The sequence below is a fragment of the Xylocopa sonorina genome, chromosome 2 (genome assembly GCF_050948175.1).
Source record: "Xylocopa sonorina isolate GNS202 chromosome 2, iyXylSono1_principal, whole genome shotgun sequence".
Lineage (NCBI taxonomy): Eukaryota > Metazoa > Arthropoda > Insecta > Hymenoptera > Apidae > Xylocopa > Xylocopa sonorina.
The window spans coordinates 15054569-15075696 of record NC_135194.1 but is presented as its reverse complement, the minus strand read 5'-3'; the positions used below and the strand labels follow the sequence as shown (position 1 = coordinate 15075696).

General features: G+C 48.7%; 5 protein-coding genes across 10 annotated transcripts in view; 3 read left to right on the top strand and 2 right to left on the bottom strand.

The window, feature by feature from the left end:
- Positions 1–9918, bottom strand: part of LOC143433023 (serine/threonine-protein phosphatase 2B catalytic subunit 3) — a 122294-nt gene extending 112376 nt beyond the window's left edge. For 3 of the 5 annotated variants that reach the window (XM_076910123.1, XM_076910124.1, XM_076910125.1), the window contains exon 1: positions 9400–9918. In XM_076910123.1, coding sequence (XP_076766238.1) covers positions 9400–9451 — 52 coding nt within the window. In that variant the 5' untranslated portion in view covers positions 9452–9918. The remainder of the gene's footprint in view (positions 1–9399) is intronic. The other 2 variants (XM_076910121.1, XM_076910122.1) reach the window with 2 other exon arrangements.
- Positions 9919–11109: 1191 nt separating this feature from the next.
- On the bottom strand, positions 11110–12009 carry Gsts4 (glutathione S-transferase S4). The gene is made up of 4 exons (XM_076909699.1): positions 11855–12009; positions 11610–11777; positions 11349–11494; positions 11110–11277 (listed from the first exon to the last, which is right to left on the bottom strand). The coding sequence occupies exons 1-4, from the start codon at positions 11991–11993 to the stop codon at positions 11110–11112; spliced, it is 621 nt and encodes a 206-aa protein (XP_076765814.1). The 5' UTR covers positions 11994–12009.
- A 663-nt stretch (positions 12010–12672) lies between these two features.
- Positions 12673–16842, top strand: LOC143433318 (glutamyl aminopeptidase). Its single transcript, XM_076910615.1, has 16 exons — positions 12673–12909; positions 12986–13239; positions 13309–13456; positions 13516–13786; positions 13851–14119; positions 14203–14337; positions 14400–14683; positions 14750–14838; positions 14904–15031; positions 15107–15307; positions 15382–15461; positions 15543–15694; positions 15765–15903; positions 16299–16412; positions 16493–16601; positions 16690–16842. The coding sequence occupies exons 1-16, from the start codon at positions 12673–12675 to the stop codon at positions 16840–16842; spliced, it is 2763 nt and encodes a 920-aa protein (XP_076766730.1).
- An 882-nt stretch (positions 16843–17724) lies between these two features.
- Positions 17725–19312, top strand: LOC143432849 (uncharacterized). Of its 2 annotated transcripts, none has more exons than XM_076909780.1 (4): positions 17725–17918; positions 18154–18410; positions 18482–18637; positions 19099–19312. In XM_076909780.1, the coding sequence occupies exons 1-4, from the start codon at positions 17753–17755 to the stop codon at positions 19231–19233; spliced, it is 714 nt and encodes a 237-aa protein (XP_076765895.1). In that variant the 5' UTR covers positions 17725–17752; the 3' UTR covers positions 19234–19312. The 2 variants fall into 2 exon arrangements, with proteins under 2 accessions (XP_076765895.1, XP_076765896.1); XM_076909781.1 differs by having other exon boundaries at positions 17725–17922; positions 18194–18410.
- Positions 19313–19501: 189 nt separating this feature from the next.
- Positions 19502–21081, top strand: LOC143433317 (uncharacterized). The gene is made up of 4 exons (XM_076910614.1): positions 19502–19624; positions 19988–20277; positions 20337–20418; positions 20480–21081. The coding sequence occupies exons 1-4, from the start codon at positions 19502–19504 to the stop codon at positions 20786–20788; spliced, it is 804 nt and encodes a 267-aa protein (XP_076766729.1). The 3' UTR covers positions 20789–21081.
- Positions 21082–21128: the final 47 nt, after the last annotated feature.

Sequence of the window (21128 nt, the reverse complement as noted above, 5' to 3'; positions counted from 1 at the left end):
TACGGTAGAACGGTGGGTGTGCATAGTTTGCCTTTCACAGGAACAATATGGCTTTAACTCGTTCTCTCTCTCTCTCTCTCTCTTTCTCTCTCTCTCTCTCTCTCTCTCTCACTCTGGATGCGATGTTCGATCGGCAGGGGGTCGTGGATTGAAAAGTAAAAATTGCACGCCAACTGCGCGCCTAATTGAATTGTTCCTAAATTGTTAACGTGATTTTTTTTCCGTTCGTCGTGCAGATTTCCATCGCGATCCCACGCAATCGAATCATTTTTCGAAGCCGTGACGCGTTCGATGCAGCGACTGGCGTGTAAGCGCCTCAGCATCCGCTGGCGAGGTTGCCAATCGATCGAGAAAACGTTATGCAAATTGCGGAGATGTCTCGAGGAATCTAGGAAGACTTAATAAATAGGCTTAACGAACTTGGACGCGTCCCGGGTAGTTTCGAAAGTTCCCTATGTGTCGAGAGGGAGAGAGAGAGAGAAAGCTCGCGAATCTTCGAGTGGCTTACGAAGTGGCCTACAACGAGGGCCAAGGTAAAGTTTATTAATTATGCACTCTGTACACAATGTGCATCGAACAGTCCAATTTCTTCGGCGAACGATAAAATAGGGGTGGAATAGAGGCAGCTCTAGAGCGAGTTACACCGCGTCGCGCAGCTCTACCGTTTCGCGCAGAATTTCTACGACTTCCGCGAAGACCATTTACTTAAGCATTCGATAATCCGCGACACGTCGTTGCCACGTAAACCAGCGCGAAAGTTGGGGCTACGAATCGTATCGAACAACGCGACGACTTAAAACGAGTTAACCGGGTCCTCGATTCAGGGATAATTGCGATAACTATCGTCTTGCGTCTCGGAGAACGGCTAATTCGTCATAAAATTATCCCGTGCAGAAAAACTTGTCCCATTAAACAATCGGTGCGAGTGGATTAAATTTCGCCTTCTACTCTATCTCTCGAATACGATAACGATAATGAGTCATTGTTTACGAGCATAATAGCACGGTAGCAAGATATTGTTAATTAGGCGTAATTCGCCTGCAAATATACCGTTAGCACGCAAGAAACTCTAATAAGATCTCGCAACGGTAAGCCAGCAGTCGAATCGATCGAGTTTCAGTCTCGACAAACCGAGTTCACCCTTCGCAAATCGCAGGTAGAACTCGACCATACGAACGGACAGGGGAGAGGATCCTCGATTTCGGGGTTAATCTCGATCACGGTCCCTGGCCCTCGGTCGGAAGTGCGCCACTCGAACCACCAATCGCATTCTTTCGCCCCTTGGCTCGAGACGATTCCGTAAATTTCCGCGAACGACTGCGATTTCCTCACCCCTTACGACCCTACCAAATATCTCTCGAGCCTCGCCCGGCTTCTTTTGTGCCATCGAACGGCCCTCGAGGACTGGACATCGACGGATCGTTTGTCCACGGAAGTGGAAGCTCGATCTCACGACGAAGCGTCGCTTCGTCGACCAAGAAGCGGATTCAACGGATATCGCTCGTTACGAGCAGTGGCGTGGCTCTTGGAAGAATAATCCCGAATTGAACGAAGATCTGGAGGCGTGCGAAAAATCGTCGAGCAACCGGTTCTAATAAGAACGGGGAACGAAAGCGTCTGGGGTGGCTGCGACCAACGCGAGGGAGAGGGTTGACGAGGCGCGAAACGGCCGCGAGAACAATCGGGGCGGTGTCTGTTTATTTGTTCTTTCGCAAAGTCAACAAAAATTTCACCGGCCCGACACGAGCAGCGAACGAACGAACAGTGGACGACGGTCGAGCCAAATGTAGTTGGCCGACCGGCCAAATGAGTTTGCGTCTATTATTACACTCCACCCAGCCGTGAGCCACGAGCCACCACGGGACCCGGTTATACTGCGTCCTATGCTTGCTATACTAGCCACTATATAAGTGCTACTAGAGTAACACCCGATCCCTCTGCTCCCTTGAACCGCGCTGCTTCCTCGCCACGAACATTTTTGCGCACCCCATCAGAGTCAGGCTCGACCGCTCTGACGTCACTCGGTGATCAACGGCCGCGTAATTAAATTCGCCTTCGCGAACGTACGCCTCGTCCCTTTACCTTCGAAATTTTCGATCTCCCTTCTAGTATTCTACTGGTTTTTTTTCTTCTACGTTTCGATTATTGGCGAACGAGGCGAGAGATCGAAGTTAACTGCCAGCAGACGATATTCCTTGGGGGATGATGAGGATAATAAGAGATTGCGCGTGTGGGTTGAGAATTTGTGAAGTTCTGTATAACAAATTTCTAATGAAATAACGATAAATCGATGGACAGTGGCGTCTAAGAAATAAGAGAACGCGATTTCTGCAGAGCCCGACGCGTTATTTTAAACAGGTTGCCAAGAATACGTTTCCAGCCACCGCAACTTTCGTTCTTCCCTCGTGTTATTCGGCAACCGTGACGTATTGTTCGAACGAGCGGATATCAAAATTCGTCTCAGTGGATTTATTCAGATGTCAATCGAGAGGCAAACACGCTATTTTAGATACGCGGCGAATAACAAACCGCTCCGCTAACCCGAAACACATTATTTTCATTCGCCAGCTAGAGCCATAATAAATGTCTGCGTCGCGACGCTAATAGGATTTTATAAAACAGCGCCTATATATCGCCTCTTGACATCTGTATTCCTATCGGACGGGGAGCGAGAAAGGGAGAGGCGTTGTGGAATTCATTAAGCAAGGGAATTAGGTCACATGTGCCGAGACACATTCTTGATATTACAAACGGGGGATCCTCGAGGCTCCTCGCGATCCTATCAGGCGCCACGTGGGTGGCAAACACGTGCCGGCGACGAATGTAATTAACATTTGTTCTCTTCGTTTGCGCGCGTTAATCCTCCCGTTTTATCGCTTACGTTCGCACGAGAGCGGAGAAGAGCGACCAGCCGACGCACCGTTATCGTTCCCACCGCGGCTGCGAACGCACAAGGTAAGCCGATCGTTCTTACCTCGATGACTAATCAGCACGTGTGATTCTACCAGTGTTACGCGTAATTACGTCAATTCTTTGGCTCAGATTCCTCTGTTTACGTATTCGAGCGAAACTCCGTCGCTGCTCCTCGTAACGCTGCGCTTCGAAACGATTTCGATGTTCGAATTAGCGTCTCTGTACGCGCGCAACGGGAACGTCCACTTCCTGAACTCATCCCCCTCCAGTCGTGTCCATAAAAATATAAATTTGCATAAACACTCGTGGCCGGCCATAAAATCGGACTCTACGAATAAATTGGCCAGAGTTCACGAAGCCGCCTGGAGCCTTGCTCCTCGACGGATACCATTTTTTACGGTCATCGGTCTAAAAACGGCAGGAGGTAGGAAAAATCGTCGATCGAGACGACGGAAACGGCACTCGAGGTGAGCTCGAGCAGCGCTCGGAACGAGCGGGCCATTCCTCGAGGAGCACGTGGCCAACGAGGCGAAAGGGTGCCTCCCCTGGTTCCTGTGCGGTATCCTATCGCGATGTCGCGGAACGATCGGCGAGTCGCTCTCGAGCAAACGAAAATAGCTTACGAAGGCAGGCATTATGAAGCTATGAAATTATTTATAGACCGCCACCGTTGGCAAATAATGACACACACAACGCTTCGTTATCTATACCGCGGCGGAATCGTTACACCGTCTTTAATAAATAACGGTACAGCTGAGGAACGCCGCGTTACGCCGGATGATGCAAATCCCAGATTAACGAACGGGATGCCATCGTCGCGGCGTTTAATATTCGCGCTGAGGCGCGTCGTTCTCCGGTACCGATCGCACGGGAACCGCTAAGGATCGTCAGCGGGTCCGCAGCGCGTTTCGAAATCGCAGGGATTTACACACCGCGAGCCACGCTCCGTGATTCATTTATCACTTTCGCGATCACGAGTTCTCGATCATTGCCAGTTGCCTTCAATTGAACCCGCGCCGCGAACCTAGCCGATCCCGTTTGTTTGCATGCGCGACGCTTCGCCAGAGAGGCGTTTCGTTTTTCTTCCCTACTGACTAGCCGTTTTCTTTTTTCCTTTCAATGGTCCTTCTTGGTTCTCTTGGTTTTCGCGTAGTCTTTTTCTTGTTTTGGAATTTTTAAAGATAGCATAGAGCAGCAGAGGCGATATGGTTCACCCTTTGAGGTGCGTACAGGAAAAATACTAGCAGGTACCACCTCTTCATCCCCTTTGCGCTCTTCTTTTCGTGTAATTAGTAAATGACGGGTGTTCAATTAATTTACGCGGCAAAGGGATCTGATGTCCATCAAGTTTTCATGAATCAACATTTCGGTACTTAATTTCACTGGCGTAATAAACCTCCGAGGGGTATCTTGAATTTCCACCGTGGAAACTGGCGAGGCACCCATAGAAAATACGTATCGACAGGTTCGCGAATGGAATAAGCACGGAACGAACGAACGGAGAACTGGAAGAGCCACCCCACGGTTTCGCGAAGAATTCTTTTCCGATCGAACGGCTCTCTGCCCTAGCGAACCGACACCGAGAGGGGAGTAAAAGACGATATCGGGTGAAACGAGGAGGGAAAACGGTGGGAAGGTAAACGACAACGATGAAGTCAATTTCCATAAAGAGCAATTTGTACTTCACCGTTTCTCCATTATTTATAGAGTTCGTCAGAACCGGAAGGGAGTATAAAAGGAGGTGAATCCGTGAGACAGCCCGAGCAAAGGGGTAAAAGGGGACGGGCGACGGTAGGTAGGAACGATCGAACGTGGGACAGGGGTGGGAAAAAGAGGGAAAAGAGGAGCGGCGGCAGTGTGCACGTACACTCTGCATATTTAATGCAATCAGAATGCATCGGGCCAGGAATATCGCGAGGTAGGGGGATGCAATTTTTCTCGGCACTAAAGAACGACCCGGTGAACGTGATCTTTATTATCAGAGGCCAGATTTCCGGTGAACTTACTAGAAATACACGCATCGTCCAACGCGCGACGGTGTATCTAGAAATTTTAAAACCCGATCGAGCGATACTTTGAAATATCATATTTCTCATCGAAGAAAACGGATTCCAGGGTTAATTGAAGAGAAACGTATCCGAAGGGTTACTCGTACGTTTCCATCGGTGTTCCTTTAACTCCTTCATTTATTTAACGGGATTATCGAGACACGACTTAAGTCCATGCGCGAACAGAACGATTATCTCGCAATCGGGCTCGCGTAATGTCGTTAACGACTAAGCTCTATGATTTCATTACGGACAGTTGGATACGACCGCCTCGAAAACGCTCGGAAGACAATACGCTCGTCAGTGGACGGTCACCGCGATGCTTGAAAGGCTTGAGCCGGCGTCCGTCGCGTTCAAATAAAATGTAATTACCTAGTGTATTCCCTCCCTTTGACGTAGATTCGAAAGAGCAACGTGCAAGTATAATTGTGCCAGCCAACATGCTTTCGGTGGCTTCGTATTGTTTCCTTTCGCAATTAAAATGAAAATTGCGAACGGTACATGGAGAATACAATTAAAATATGACAAATTAGTGAAAAGGAGGAGCAGGGGAAAAAAGAGACTGCAATTCTGGCAATTAAATTCTAGACAGAGACACTAATGACGATACAAACGGAGTCAGTGTTGGGGTACTTTGGGCGGTCGATTAGAAAAATCGTCGCAACTCTCGGTTTCGCTAATCGCCGCGTCACGCCTCCAATTAAGTGGCGCGTATTCGTCGAACGGGCAATTATCGACGGAATCGTTCGACGACGGGCTCCCGTCCCCGTGACGATCCACCGTTCGCGGCAGTATGAATTTCAACGGTGCAGAAATATCGTGTTCAGGGGGTTGGAGAGGGTGGCGGGCGGTGGCGGAGGTAGTCGGCGACCGGCTGGAGACGCAATTAGACTGGAAAAATATTAGCTCGGTAACGCGAGAGCCGTGTAACGCGATGCCTTTTAAATTCGGTAATTGTCCGACGGGGAGAAAGTGGTTGTTGCGCGAGCGTAATTGACGACGCGGCGGTGGGGTGCGCGCGTCAAACATCGTGAGTCCTGTCGTCACCTTCGGAAATAATCCAAACACCGTTTCATCGTAACTAACTCCTTTTATTCCTTCGTTCGTGCCGGCCGTTTATTTATATTCCCACGTCCAATTTTTCTCTCCGCCCCCTGTATTTCACCGAGAGAAACGAGGGATAAAAGCGGAGGTGAAAGAGAAAAAAGGTTCGGCTGCCTCCAAACTGATCTGATCGCGACGACAATACGATTGAGACTGAAATCGCAGCTGAATTCTTTATCGGAACGATTCTAGTACACTTTAGTGAATCGTGAACGAAAATGGCACACCGTAGCGATCCATGGCGATCGAATTAGGGTTGGCGTAGAAGATCTCGACTGCTTTCGAGCAATAGTATCACGATATTCGACATATGGGTCAGCGAGTGGGGAACGGAATGTTTTCTTAGCTTCGTGTTTCATAGGATGGTGCCAAGGGCCTGGGCCAAAGTCTGTATAAATGTGAACGTACGAAATTTGTTATTCGACATTACCACCCTGTCACCGCATACCGTGGCTGCCTCACAATCGCGCCTAGTATCCTCTAAAATTGAGTTATAGCCCCTCGCTGCTGCGAGATGCTGAACCGCGATCACGCGCACGTGTACACGTCGTACGTAAATACTCAAAAGGAACATCAAAGTTCAGTGAACAACCTGGGAACAGCTGCCATCGACGGCGTTCGAGGCGCGCGCGCGCGCAGCGTCCTGTTAAACGCGAAAACAAAGTGTTCCCGTTCCGACGACGAATTTGCATAGCCGACGGTGGGGGGATAATTCTCGTAAGACGGTAAGAAAGCAAACACGGTGAACAAATGCAAAATGGCAGACGGGAGAGAAGGTGGCACACGAGTTCCAGGCCATCGCGACAGATGCGCCAGTTGTGACAACGCAATTTCCATACCGAGCGGCGCGCACGCGGCTCGATGCGCGACCGAGAAATAGAAGTCAACGTATAACTTAACCCTGAACGCGCAACGAGCCGTTTCCATCGTCCCAATACCAGCGTAACTCAAGGAGGCTCGAAAGTAGACAAACTTCGAAAGCGAAATAGCGATTTTAGAACTTCTTAAATTTAGCATTCTTCGAAAGATCGGCTATAAATAGACCGTCTTTTCTATATTGCCCCGTGCAGAGCTGCCTCTCGGGCAAATTAGATTGCACTCGTTTAGAAATATTCGCGTGAGATTCACCGCGGAGCCCGTTACGCGGATACCGAGCAATTAATAGTCGGATCGGAGTCGATTTAATGCGAACGGCTCGCGAACCACCGCGGAAAGATCGAAGGAACGAATGACGGACAAATGCCGGGGCTCTCCGCGCCATCGTCGATGAATAATGCGAGACGGATTATCGAGGGGTCGGATAAAAATCATTAATCGCCGGCTGAGCTTGGAGATCCTCCAAATTACGATATTCCCGTCACGACAATGAGTTATATTCGGTGGTTGATAGTTCGCGGCCGCACGCATGACCGCGGCGACGTCTATTTTTGCTCCATTTCATCTCACGCGGGACTACTTGTCAATTCTACGCGTCTACACCAGGCTCGAAACGTTTTCCAAGTGAAATCTACCTTAACCACGAGCGTTCGCGAACTTTTCAATCCAACACGCATCGATACGCACGCGATTACGATAAGATAAGCATCGATCGTCTCGATCCCAGTCCTCTCGAACTTATCCGCAATCGAAATAAGGAAGTATCTATGGGTAAATCGATCGAATATCGTTCGAAAGGATCGATGAATTTTGTAAAAACGTATGCGTGGGATATTAAGCAAAAGCGTCGAGCGAAGAAGCAGTCGGAGCAGCGATCGAAACGAACAGGCATACGTATTGTTAGACTAGAGTGGCGAAAACTACAGGACCAGGGTCCAGAGGGGGAAAGAAAAACACGCGGAGGGCGCCACGCAATAAAGGTCGACGACCTAAAGTGCCACCTGTACGTCCTGAACCAGTTCCCCTTTTCGGCAGCAATGTGGGTCAGCATGCTTCCTCGGCTAAAAAGGGCATGCTTGTATCGGCGAACGGCGGACAATACATCAGCGTGTGCCTCGAGCGAAGAATGGGAACGAAAATACGCCCAACAACGGGCATTGTGCGAGCAGTACGCATCGAGATCGAAGGAGAACGTGAAACCATTAACCCTACCGCGTTTGATGGGCTCGGGCGAACGACCTTAAACTCCCGCCCGTATCGCGGAGGGGTTGGTTAACGTTGAAATTTCGATGAGATATTCAATTTTAATAGGGGAGGAAGAAAAATTTAGGTCACTGCAGAGATCTCCTTAAACGAGAACGCATCGACGAGTTCCGTAGCGCAACGTTTGACCGCATTTTTTGCGTCTGACGGTAAGCACCGGCCGAGATATTAATTATTCTGCGGGGGGGGGAAAAAAAGAAGGTCGCGTGAAAATGCAACGGCGCGTGCGAGGAGAAAAATGGATGACCAAAAATCGCGTCTGTTTTTCAGTAGCAGCGAGAGGGGAAAGAAGTGGACCAAGCTTTCAACACCTCCGCGGAATAAATGTTGACGATAATCGTCGGCTCTTTGGCTACGAGACGCGTATTTACATCGGACACGCATTAGAGCATGTACACGCGAGCCGGTCAGCTGTTCGAACCGACGACGTCCAGACGCGAAATCGTCGAGAGCAGCGTGCCGCGTCCTCGAGACGATTCCGTTCCTCGACCTCGTGGAAACGAGGCTAACCGCGCGAGCTGCACGGCTCTGCAGACAAGAACATGGCGGGGGAGGCGGGGTTGATGTGCAAAACGAGCACGTATTAGGTTAGGTTGGCCCGCGTCGTGAAACAAAACGGAGAAAGGTACCCAAGGTAGAGAAAGAAAAATTGCGGAGGAACGGCTGGGCAATGGGACGGAACCGAATTCCAGTTGTTGGCCCGTTCGTGAAATCCCGTGGTCACAGGGAATCGTGGATAGGAACGGCAGGGTGGAAAAGCGTGGTTCGAAGGGTCAATGAGAATGCTGGCAGGTCGATAGCAATGGCGCCGCAAAGCTACGAAGAAAATCAATCCTGTACGGCACGCGACGTGTTTTGACGTGCCTGGTTATTTCCCGTTCGTTTTCGAAACGCGACGATACGACGCACTACGCGAGGCGTTGGGGTAATCGTAGAATAGATAAGAATCGTGCACGCGGTGGGAGCGAATAGGACAGGGAGGAAAAAGAAACGCGACGTCGAGAAATACGAGAGCACACTGACGTACCGACCGAGGTGACCGGAAAAGACGAGGCCGCATAGGTACACACAAGTTAAGATCGCGCGTACACTGACACGCACGTACGAAAACCAAGGTGGCATCGCATACATCGTAGGCGACAATTATACCAGTGACAAACGCGATTAGAAAGGCCAGTGTTTATATCTTACTTACTTTTGATCACTCGTTCCGTCGTGGAGAGCTTCTGCGAGTTGTTCGAGGTCATGCTGTATCAGGATGGTTGACGGGTGGGCGCCGGCCTCTCGCTCTTCTCTATTTCACTCTTCCTCTTCCCCGGTCGCACAGGATCGTTCCTCTCTCTCTCTCTCTCTCTCTCTCTCTCTTTCTCCTTCTCTCTCTCTCTCTCTCTCTCTCCCACTATCTCTCTCACTATGTCACTCTGTCACGGTTTTTTTTCTTCTTTCTCTAGCCGTAGTTACTCGCGCGGTAGGTAGCACCTTCCTCTCGAACGGGGGGTTGGGTGGAAGGAGAGGGCGGTATTTTCACCTCGAGAGCCCGGCGCGGCACACACACATACACACGCAACGGAGTAGGGGAGGGAGGAGACGGGGGGTCGGAGAGGTGACGGAAGTTATCGCACGGTGCGGCACATCGGTGGCTCCGAAGCGTTGTTCATTGGGCGTTCGCAGAGTGAGAAATTATTCTCTCGTGTCCCTCTCGCTCCCCGTATATTTACTAGCTCCGAGCGGTACGTCCTCTTCTGGTCTTTCTCGCTCCCTCTGTCTCTGTCTTCGTCTATCCCTCTGGCCCGACAAAAGGTACCACCAACGCCTTTTGCGGGGCGAGTAACTGGATCGCTGGACCACGCGAGCTGCACGGCCCGCACCAAGGGGTCTCGCAACCGCGGTACCACCACACGAGCAGCACGACACGAGCCCTCCGTTGAACGACACCCGTGTAGACGATGACTTTTAACGGGCACGACGATCAGCCGGAGGAGCGCGACAACGATCGCGGCCGTGAACACGGAGAGTACGACCACGACCACGACCACGACCACGACCACGACGACGGCGGCGGCGACGACGACGACGACGACGACGACCACGACGACGGCGGTGGTGGCGACGGCGGCGACGACGACGGCGAAGGCGACGATGACGACGGCGACGACGACGACACCGTAATGACGAGCACAGTGACACGAAACCGTGACACCGACACCCACGGTGGAAAACACCACGCCGCTAATTTCTACTACAAGATGTCTATCTGTCTGGCTCTCCGCGGCGCGCACACTGACGGCTCCGCGGCTAGGAGACGGTCGCGCATCCCTCCACGCGCACCGATCATTCGAGACCGTTGATTGGCCGCGCCGCCACCAGCTGCCGCCACCCTCTCACCGAGTGGAGGCGCCACTGACCGTACTGGACAATCGACTGTCTTACTCTCGAATCAATTAGAGTCTCTAACCTTCTCCAAAATCGTACGACGGAACGGTCTCATTTTCGCGATTAAACAATTTTTCCGACCGAACGGAAATGGGCTTCGAAATGGATCGTATCGATCGCCACGGCGAACTGGGTTACCGGGCCACTTGTTAGCCACCGCGGAAACAACTTCGAACGGCTCCAAATTTCGATTTCAATTCATTTGCGTTCCAATCGCACCGCTTACGTATCTCTTCGCTTTACTTCGCGCGATGACTGCTTTTTTCGTGACACTTTGTCGTGATATGAACGGCGACTGGTAAGGTAGCAGTCCCGCTCGCTCTAGCGCCAGATTCAAACTGCAATCTTGTGCAATAACTGGAATGCAGTTCTAAAAATGAAGATTCTTGTACTGTTGTATTTAGAAGATGTACACAGTAGGTTAACGATATACATTATTTCACGCGTAAACGTTATTAGAAATACGGGATTATCAATATTCCAATTTTGGTCGTTTTTCCACCCATGCCTTGATATTTGGAATCGCCAGAACTTTTTCTTTTAAAGACCTCAGATGCGGTGTGTCTTTCGTAATCTCTGCTTCGTATGCCGTACTTATGGAATCCGCAATAGCCACGAAAAAGAGATCAGCGTAACTCAGCTAAAAAAATAATAATAATATTAATTCCGCATGTGATCGAAATTTACGATCGTGTAAAAAAACTCGCGCACCTGACCGCCATGCAAGTATCCACCGTTGTTCTTTGCCAGTTGTTCGAGTCTGCCCAAGTAAAACGGTATCACGTTCGTCATTACGTCGACTTTCTTCTTCGCCTTCAAAACTGGATCTTGCTCCCTATAATAGTTCGATATTGTCACTAAAAAGAGAAGAGAAAAATGATTACGTGGCACAATCGAATGTAGTGGGATTATTTACGATAGCGTATCGCTTGGAAAAGAATTAATTCGCACAAGGAAGAAATCAATATTTACACCGGCGGAAATCGTGGAGACCCATCGCGATCGAGTCGATCTGTAGCGTATCCAAATCGGTTTTGCCGAGCAGATTAAACTGTTTGGCCAGGTAACGGCAAATAGGTAACGTTTGCGAGTAAACTTCGCCGTTAATTTCCAACACGGGTAGTTGACCGAATGGAAGCGCTGGAAAAACGTTCAAATTCATCTACGAATCCTATCAGGTTTTAATCGATTTAATAGCGAAAGAATTGCGGATATACTTGGCTTCAGTTTGATCCATTCTTCGGAAGGATGCGTCATGCGAACGTCCTCGAAATCGACGCCTCCGTAACTAAGAAGGAATCTGATGGGCTCCCCCAATCCCATCACGTTGAAGTATGTTAATTTGTAGCTCGCCATTGTTACAGATTTGTAAATTCTTTGCACGCACACGTTCTTCCTTTTAAATGAATGGATCAGAATCACGTTGTCAGTCAAGTATATCGCACGGTAATTCACTGTGCACTAACCGGTCTCCAGGGTTATGTAAGATTTATACATTTCCCTCTCCGCAAACTGAATTCTTCGCATCCTTCTCTTCCCCAACAAATTCTCTCTGCTAGCAAGATAATGCGAATGTTCTGATTGGTTCACTGTTTCGAGCTCGGTTCACACTCGCTCTTCTGGGTTACTTTCACTTTAGTACAGTACAGTAGTGTACTTGAATGGAAACTGTTGTCGCGATATACGACACGAAATAGTTTCCATGTCATTGTCACGCTATTAAAAGAACGCTTTTTTATCTACAAATTGATCTGCGGATCTTTTCGAAACGACGATATTAGCTTTTCTCGTTAATATCTCATTTCTCTTCGAACTGAAGTAACGCCCGGAATTTGTTTTCGTGACATATCTAACCAATTCTTACGATTACAAATCACTCAACTCTTTTATTGAAAGATACTTCATCCTACTCTATGGAGGCTAAGAAGTTATCGTTTCAATACGCAAAGAGACTCGTTTTTCAACTTGAACTCTGCTGCCTGACAAGATAAGGAAGCCCATGCATGAAACAAGGCACCTTTGTTCCGGAAGCGAAATGACCATCTGGCGATTTATCTTAATTACAATAGTCTTAATGAAGACGAAGGATTCCGGTGTGATCAGCCGCGATGTTACCCCGGGTAATTCAAGTCCGTATTACAATGAGCCCGTAGAGATCGAGAAACGCCTCCCAGAGGATGTAGTTCCCAGGAAATACGTAATCGAGATTTCGCCCGACTTTAAAAAGGACGAGTTCCACGGAAACGTCCGTATCGATCTTGAATTATTAAAAGTTCGTGATTCTAATTCGAAAAGAGATTTAACTTCCTCGCGGATTCACTATGCATTGTGACAATCTTTTATTCAAGGATCGAAGCACTATTATTCTGCACTCGAAGGATTTATATGTATCGTCGATCAAATTGTATGCAGCGAAGTCGAAAACAGAAATTAGAATACTGGCCGTCTCTTACGTGAGCAAACGTGAGATGTTGGTCGTCAAAGCTGATAGAAACATCTCTTTGGGGTGGTACTTTTTGAAGATGAATTTTAATGGCAGTCTAAAAGGAAAAATGAATGGTTTCTACTTAAGCACTTACCTGGACGCCAATAAATCCATCAGGTAAATCCACTAGGTATTTAAAAAACTATCAATGACACATTAACACCGTGACAATCATCCCACGTTTAGAAAATTAGCAGTGTCACAGTTCGAGCCTTTTTACGCCAGATCTGCGTTCCCTTGCTTCGACGAACCAAGCTTTAAATCTACTTTCGTTATTCGTCTCGTCTACTCCAAAAATTTCCTGTTCCACGCTCTTTCGAACATGCCGATCAAAGTAAGTTACAGCGTGTCAATCGACGCCCAGTAATAAAATTGATTCATTTCACTGTACAGAAAATGGAGGCAGAGAAAAAGCATAGCGATAAAACGATCGCGTACTTCGATCCTTCGCCACCAATGTCCACGTACCTCGTTGCCTTCCTCGTCAGCGACTTCGAGTGCTTAGGCTCCAACGTGGATCTCCTGAATGGTAGCAGAATTCCAGTTTCCGTCTGCGTGCGACCAACATACAAGCACAAAGTGACGTTCGCCCTAAACGTCACGATTAGAGCGATGAAGTATTACTTAGAGACATTCCAGATCGATTATCCGCTACCAAAGCTCGGTAATTCGCAAGGTTAAGCTACGAAATCCCTGCACGGTTGTCTCCTCGTTTCTTGTCGCATCAGATTTGGTCGGCGTACCCGATTTCACGGCCGGGGCCATGGAGAATTGGGGTCTGATCACGTTTCGCGAGACGGAGCTGGTGCACAGCGAGAACGACAGTTCTTGCTTGAACAAGAAACGCGTCAGCTTGACGATAGCTCACGAATTGGCGCATATGTGGTTCGGGAATCTGGTCACCATGAAATGGTGGAACGACCTCTGGCTGAACGAGGGGTTCGCCACGTACATGGAGCACGTCGCGATAGACTCTCTATTTCCGGATTGGAATCTGGTCGATCGCTTTCAAAACCCGCGACCGATCGTTCCGTATCGAATCAATTTCACCTTCTATAATTTCCTGTTTCTTCGAACCAGATGGATTCCTTTCCACTGTCCACGAAACACGTTTCCATGAGGCACGACGTGAAACTGCGCGCTCGCCCCGTTGTAAAACGAGTCGAGGATTTGGAGGAAATAGATGAGGCGTTCGATCGGATCTCCTATCAAAAGGTACGCGGGGATAAAGTTCGATGCAACGTGCTTGGGAAGGCAATTGATTAATTGAACGATAGGCGGCGGCGGTGATCCGGATGCTCGAGGACGCGGTTGCCAGTTCCAACTTTATTCTCGCCGTTAGACGGTATTTACGGAGCTACCAGTTTCGCAATGCGGAGTCCCGCGAGCTTTTCGAGATCCTGGCCAACAATACGAACGCCGCCGTCGATATCGTCGACTACGTTGGCCGCTGGATGAGGTTCCCCGGATTTCCGGTGATCACTGTCCACCGAGACAGTACTGGCTTCCGACTGCTTCAACGCCGGTTCGCGACGAGCAGACGATTCCATCAGACGATCGAGTATATTTAACTCTACTTCTTTTTACAATAAATCTCTCTCGTTTCGATAATTATCTTCATTTTTAGCGACGGAAGCTGGACGATTCCCATAAGATACGTAACCAGCAGAAGGGATGGCGTGAAACTCGACTGGTTCCTCGCGAATTTTTCTTGCGGTAATAGCAACGCATCTAAACAATTTTCACGTGTAATTTCTCAATGTTTATTGATTTCATTATAGTGGAATTATCGCTGGAAAAGTCGGTAGAGTGGATCAAACTGAACCACAACTCGATAGGCTACTACATAGTAAACTACACGGAAAATGCTTGGATTACTTTCATCGACCTACTAATCGACGATCATCGAGTACGTGTCGTTGATTATTTCCTACGTTATTTGTTGAACCCCGTGGCTATTAATTTCGCATCGAAACGATCGCAGGTCCTAAGCGCCACGAACAGAGCGGACTTGTTGCACGACGCCTTCCTCTTAGCGGAAGTTGACTTGAACTACTCGGTAGTCATGAACTTAACTTCTTACCTGGTGAACGAGGACGATTATCAACCGTGGGTGGTGGCTGCGGAGTGGTTTGGGCGTATGAACAGGCTTCTAGGTGGAACCTTCCTGCTTCCACGTTTCCAGGTGGAAACTTGCGCAATTATAATCAGTAAAAATAACCTCACAGCTTCTTACCTTCTGTATAAACTCTTCCACAGTCGTACGCGAGGAGTCTCGTCGACAGAGTTTACCAGCAAGTCGGCTGGCGCGTTTACGCGAGAGATTCCTTCGCTCGCAGGTTAGTCAAGATCTACTTAAACGAGAGAATCTAATAACAACAGCTCGTTAGATCATAAATCGTGTTTCCATTCGTTTCAAGAGAGTTTCGTGTATTGATATTGAACGCAGCTTGCAGCGTGGGCCACGAACGCTGCTTGGAGACAGCCGGACGGAAGCTGAGGAACTTCCTCTTCGTGGATAGCGGTGCGCCAACGCTACCAGCTGATATTCGGTCCATCGTTTATTCGTACGGTGAGGGAAGTAAATATCCTTCGTCCTACGCGTGCGTTTCGTTGTTCACGTTAATAATACCGTGCGACAGGCCTCGCCACGCTGTCGACCGACGCCGGATCGATATTCGAGCGTATGTCGCGGCTACTCGCTGGGGAGACCGACGCTCAGGAAAGGGAACGTCTGATGATCGGGATGACTGCCGTTCAGGACAAAGATACACTTAATCGGTTCGTCAGCGGCCGATTCATTCGCCCAGCTTAATTGCCAGGGAACCACCGCCTCCTACGACGTACCCGGAGCCTCTCTGTTATCTTCTCGCGTGTCGCTGTCCAATTTGTCGAAGTCCCGCCGGATTTATGGCGTTCCACGATGGGAGAATATAAATTTATCGGCTATATAACGTGAAATATAGAGGCGACGTAGATGCTCTTGTTTGCGCGATCGAAATGGAGAACTCGACTGTGTTCGGAACAGGGCTTCGAATTCTAAATTTAATTCCTTTATTTCTCGCACCTTCGAAGCTACCTTATACATTCGTAAAACGCTAGAGAATATCCTGAAACCCTGCGAGATTCAAGATTACGTTTACTTGACAGCAGTTTCGATATCCTTTCGACTGCAGATACCTCGAGAGGGCAACGGACGAGAGTTTCATTCGCAAGCAGGACTTCGCGGACTTGCTGATCAGGATCGCGGCGAATCCCGCGGGATTGGACATCGCGTGGAACTTCATACGGTATCGACGTACCGCCAAATAAAAGACAACGTCCATCCGGCTATCACGATCTAAAGTATCGCACCTATATACCCACGCAGATCTAAATGGGAACGCTTGCTAGTAAAATACGAGACGAACGAGTATATCTTGGGAAGGATCGTCTGTTCCATCGTGTCCTCGTTTAAAGACCGTCAGAAATTGCAAGAAGTAACTCTTTCCGCTCTACAGAAAAAACAAAAACGAATCTAAAGAACGTATCGGGACGACGTTCCTGTTCGACAATTTATTTTTACAGACGAGACAATTCTTTCTGAAGGAGCCCCATCTGAAAGTAACGGAGAACGCGAAAAGGAACGCCATCGAAGAGATCGAGAACAGCATCGACTGGTTCGAGGGAAACGCGCGGAGCATCGAGCGATGGCTTTCGACTCGTGGCTTCGATCGATAGACCTCCCTTCGATTGTACATCCAGAGGAACGCGGGACGACAGACCACGATATTCACCTGGAACGTCGTATCTACATAAAACATTTAATTATCGAAAATGTTCCAGTGTATTTTGGAAACTATTATCGGTCACGATTAACGCGAGCCAACGGATAGATTTAATGTACCGCGATCCGTCTGAAGATACGCGGTAACTCGATTAATAATATGCACGTTCTAGTAAACCGTTCGTAAACAAGATTCCTTCTCTCTTTATCAAGCCAACAAATCGTGTAAACTAATTACGAATGGTACTTTCCATGCATTCATTGGTTCCATTATGATCATCGATTCTACCAGTTTCACCACAGATTTCACTCTACGACAAGCATACGATTCAAAGATCCAACGATACTTGTACATCTTGAGCTACCGTTTTCAAACTAACAAGGAGTGAAGACACGCACGTGTAGATATCGCATTGCCCTATCTAATCGTGGAACGCGATGATTCGCGATGAAAGAACGAAGCTCCGCAAGAAGAGGAGACTTTGGTTGCGAGCTACGGTCACGATCTACGCGTTATCGAGCATTATCGGAGTTTCTTTCATTACTCATTCGGCGATATACGCGGCAAGGCTGCTGGTAAACAGCGAACGGTCACCGTGTTCGGCAGGACGTCCAGTCGATCGGTTCGCGAATGATCCGGCGTGATCTACGACGTGAGTGCTCCGTCTGCGTTCGCCAAAGTCGACTGGCGTCGATTTTTGGAGGCATCCACTGTACGAGGGATCGATCTCGAGGGCGAGGCACTTGAGAGGATCGTTTCGATTCAACTGGAGAAGGTACAGGGGATGATAGAACGTTTGGTAGTCGTTCGAAGTTCATAAGAGGGTGTGCATTCGGGACTAGTGCGAAATCCGTTCGAGGAGGATGGGCAGAAAGGTGCACTACGCTTTGGTGGCGTTCTGGGAGAAGTCCGGCTGCAAGATCGTGGCGGATTACCCGCCGGAACGGGACCCAACGTACAGGGCGATCGCTTTGAGCACGGTCGACGGGCTGAAGTCGCTGGAGAACGACAAGATCAGCCTTGATCGGGGCAAGTAAGCGCGTTTCTCTGAATCGAATCGTTTAACACGTTCCACGCGCGGAATTGGTCGAATCGAACTTTCCTCGTGGCTGAGAAGTATCGTCCAAGCATTGAGATTCGAGTATATTTCGATAGACTTCCTTGGACGATATGTCTCACGAAATCTCATCGACTTGAATAAAAAAATAATAATAAATAAGAGTAATCATCGGTCGAATTGTCCATCCCTCGAATAAAATAGCAGTTTCTGAAGAACGCTCCTTGGAAATACCACTCTCCTGCAGATACACGGTGCACGTGCTAATCGGCGAGCTGCACTACGCTTGTCTAACCTCGAAATCGGATTGCCCCTCGTCAGCGGCCAACTTGGAGTCCTGTTCTCAAGTGTTCCTGGAGAGGCTGAGGAGCGTCTACAGGGAGCTACCCATCCTGGCCGATCTATCGAGAGACCTGACCGATCCGGCGATCGTTGATTTCTCGCAGCCGCTTAAAAAGATAGTCGTACGCGAAAATTCGATTAAACCAGCCGACAGTCGCTGATAACCATGATAATGATAAGAATACTGTTTCAGGAGGAATACAATCAACAGGAACCGGAAATGATCCCAAAATTGGAGGGTGAACTGGCGGAGGTTCGGAAAGCCCTGATGGATGGCGTTCAGAAATTGATCGACAGGGGCCAGAGGCTCGACGAGCTAATACAAAAGACCCAGAGCCTGCAAATCATGGTAAATAGGCTGGAACTTAAGTAAGAACCCGATATCCGGCTGTTTGATTAGGGGAGTTTGTCCGGTAACCCATATACCGCGTTATAATTAGATCGCAAGCGCGAAGAATATTCATTGAAACGGCGGCGATCAATAGGAGAGACCCCGGACGCGTCCACGAGTACGACCCCGGAGTTCAAATCGTTTATTTCGCCGAGGGTAGTGCGTGTCGAGATTAACTCTCCTCTATTTATTCGCGCTGAAACGATACCGTTAATTGCTCTCCCATCGGACGGCGATTAACCACGCGCGAATCGTTTGAACGCGCATCGCAGCTTAGCTCATTACGTCTTTCAACTATCGCCGATCGTATTTTACAATTAATTAAAACCAGTCCTCCCGTATTTCTCTCGCGCGAATTCGTTTCAACCGATCGATTCCTGAAGAGAGGTGGTCGTTGATCGATACTTCGCTTTGCGCAGTCCCATAAGAACTTCCAGGTGCTGTCGCGGTCGTCCAGGAAGAAGAAGAACGCGATGATGGCGGCGACGGCGGTGGTCACTATGTTCTTCTGCTCGTCCCTCGCCGCCTTTCTACTCTATCTGGGAATCCTCTGATCGTTCTCGTATCCTCTGGAAAACATCGCGCGGATATGTGAAATGTATCGTGCAAATAAATTATTTATTCACCGTTCAATTACCCTCTGACTTTTCCCGCCGAATGTGAAGCTATCTTCGCTTGCACGCTCGCGTCGCAGATAATTCGTTGCAACGTGTAGTCGGATGCTTGACGCCTCGAAATGCGTGGCAAAGTTCACGCAACAGCTTTTATAAACCAGAAACCATAAATCATCGTTGCGAGAACAGAAGTAGAGAACCTTCTTGAATGGCGTCCGTGAGGAAACTCCCTTCGGTGGATCGAATTGATCTCGAGGCTGAGATCAAACGCAGGGACGAGTTTGCGGAATCGACCAGGCGTTTGCATTTTATCGCCGCGCGCAGGATACAGGTTAATAGTGCTTGCGCTAGATAGTCAGGATGAGAATCTGTTGTTGAAACGGGCGACACCGTTTCGCCTTGATCTTCTGGCCCGCGAACGTGAGAGAAGATAACCTCAAATTCGTTTACAGCGACTCTTTACGCTCGTTATCGTTCTTATCTAGCCTCGGCACAGACTTCTCCAATAATAAAATCCCCGACACCGCGGAGGAGCTACTTGAAAAAATATCGATTACTCGAGGTTAAAATCGTGACCCATCGATCCGACGATTTATCGTTCAACCGCGAAACGCTTCTCTCAGTTCCTTTACAGTTAATTGTCCAAACTCGTGGACGTAAAAGGGTTTAAACGGATCTCGACCCGCCATTGTAGGCCTGGATCCGCGGTATCCTAACTAGAAACCACTTCCGGTTGCTGCACAAGAGCGCGACCACCGTTCAGCGTCATTGGCGTGGTTACCGCGCCAGGATCGCGGTCGATCGATACCTGATCGAGAGAGTCCATCGAATGTGGCAGGATTATTACGAGAAAATGGCAACGAGGATCCAGGCGGTCTGGCGTGGCTACGTGGTCAGAAAGACGGTCCTCGACATCCAGAAAACGCGACGTTGGTTGAACGAAGTGTACGCGAAGAACGTGGAGACTGTCGAGAACATGAAGAGGTTTATACATTTTGTAACTCGATAGAAACTTTGTCATTATTGTTTATTCTGTTATCCAGATTCAGACAGACGGAGATAGAGTACGTGGAGACGGTAATGGAGCGCGAGTCGATGCAGTGGATACTCTTCATTCTCTTCAAGGTAATCTTTATCGACAGAATACTAAACGTCGTCTACTTTTTATATCGTGGTTTTGTTACAGCTTCACCATTTGTTAAGAACGAAGCAGCGACCGGGTGTGCTCACCAGAATGGATAGGAACCAATTCACCCTTGTCGAGGAGATGCTGAAATGCTTGGAGTACAAACGCTACGTGCGTTGGAAACGGAAGGAGCCGAAGAAGAAGTGTCGAGATTGTCGAATCGACGCGAGACCATCTCTCGTTCTGCGAGGAACTCGCTATGAGAGATGCGAGAAAGCGATTCGAGGGATGGAGAAGGATCTGGAAAAAGGACTTGTACCATTGTACAGAAGTAGACATTGTTCTCTCGTTTCTTCTGATCTTTTTTAACACTTAATATAACGCATACTTCACCCAGGTGAACCCTACGAAAGGCAAGAGAAAAGTATACGCGAGACGAACCAGATTCGCCTGGAACGTTTCATACACGAAGCTTACGAGGCACCCTTGACTCCTGCCCTCGAAACGAGACGAAAAAAAGATCTGAAGAAACACTGTAGCTTAAGAAAGGAATTCGAACAGCAAGTATCTCACATGAGAGAGTCGGAGGTTTGCGAGAAAATCGAGAGAATGGACTGTCACCTGAACCAATTACAATTAAGGTGTCCCATTCACGATTCTCCATGCGCAACATAACTTTCGGTCACCCAAGGGTGGCGCACCCTTCGCA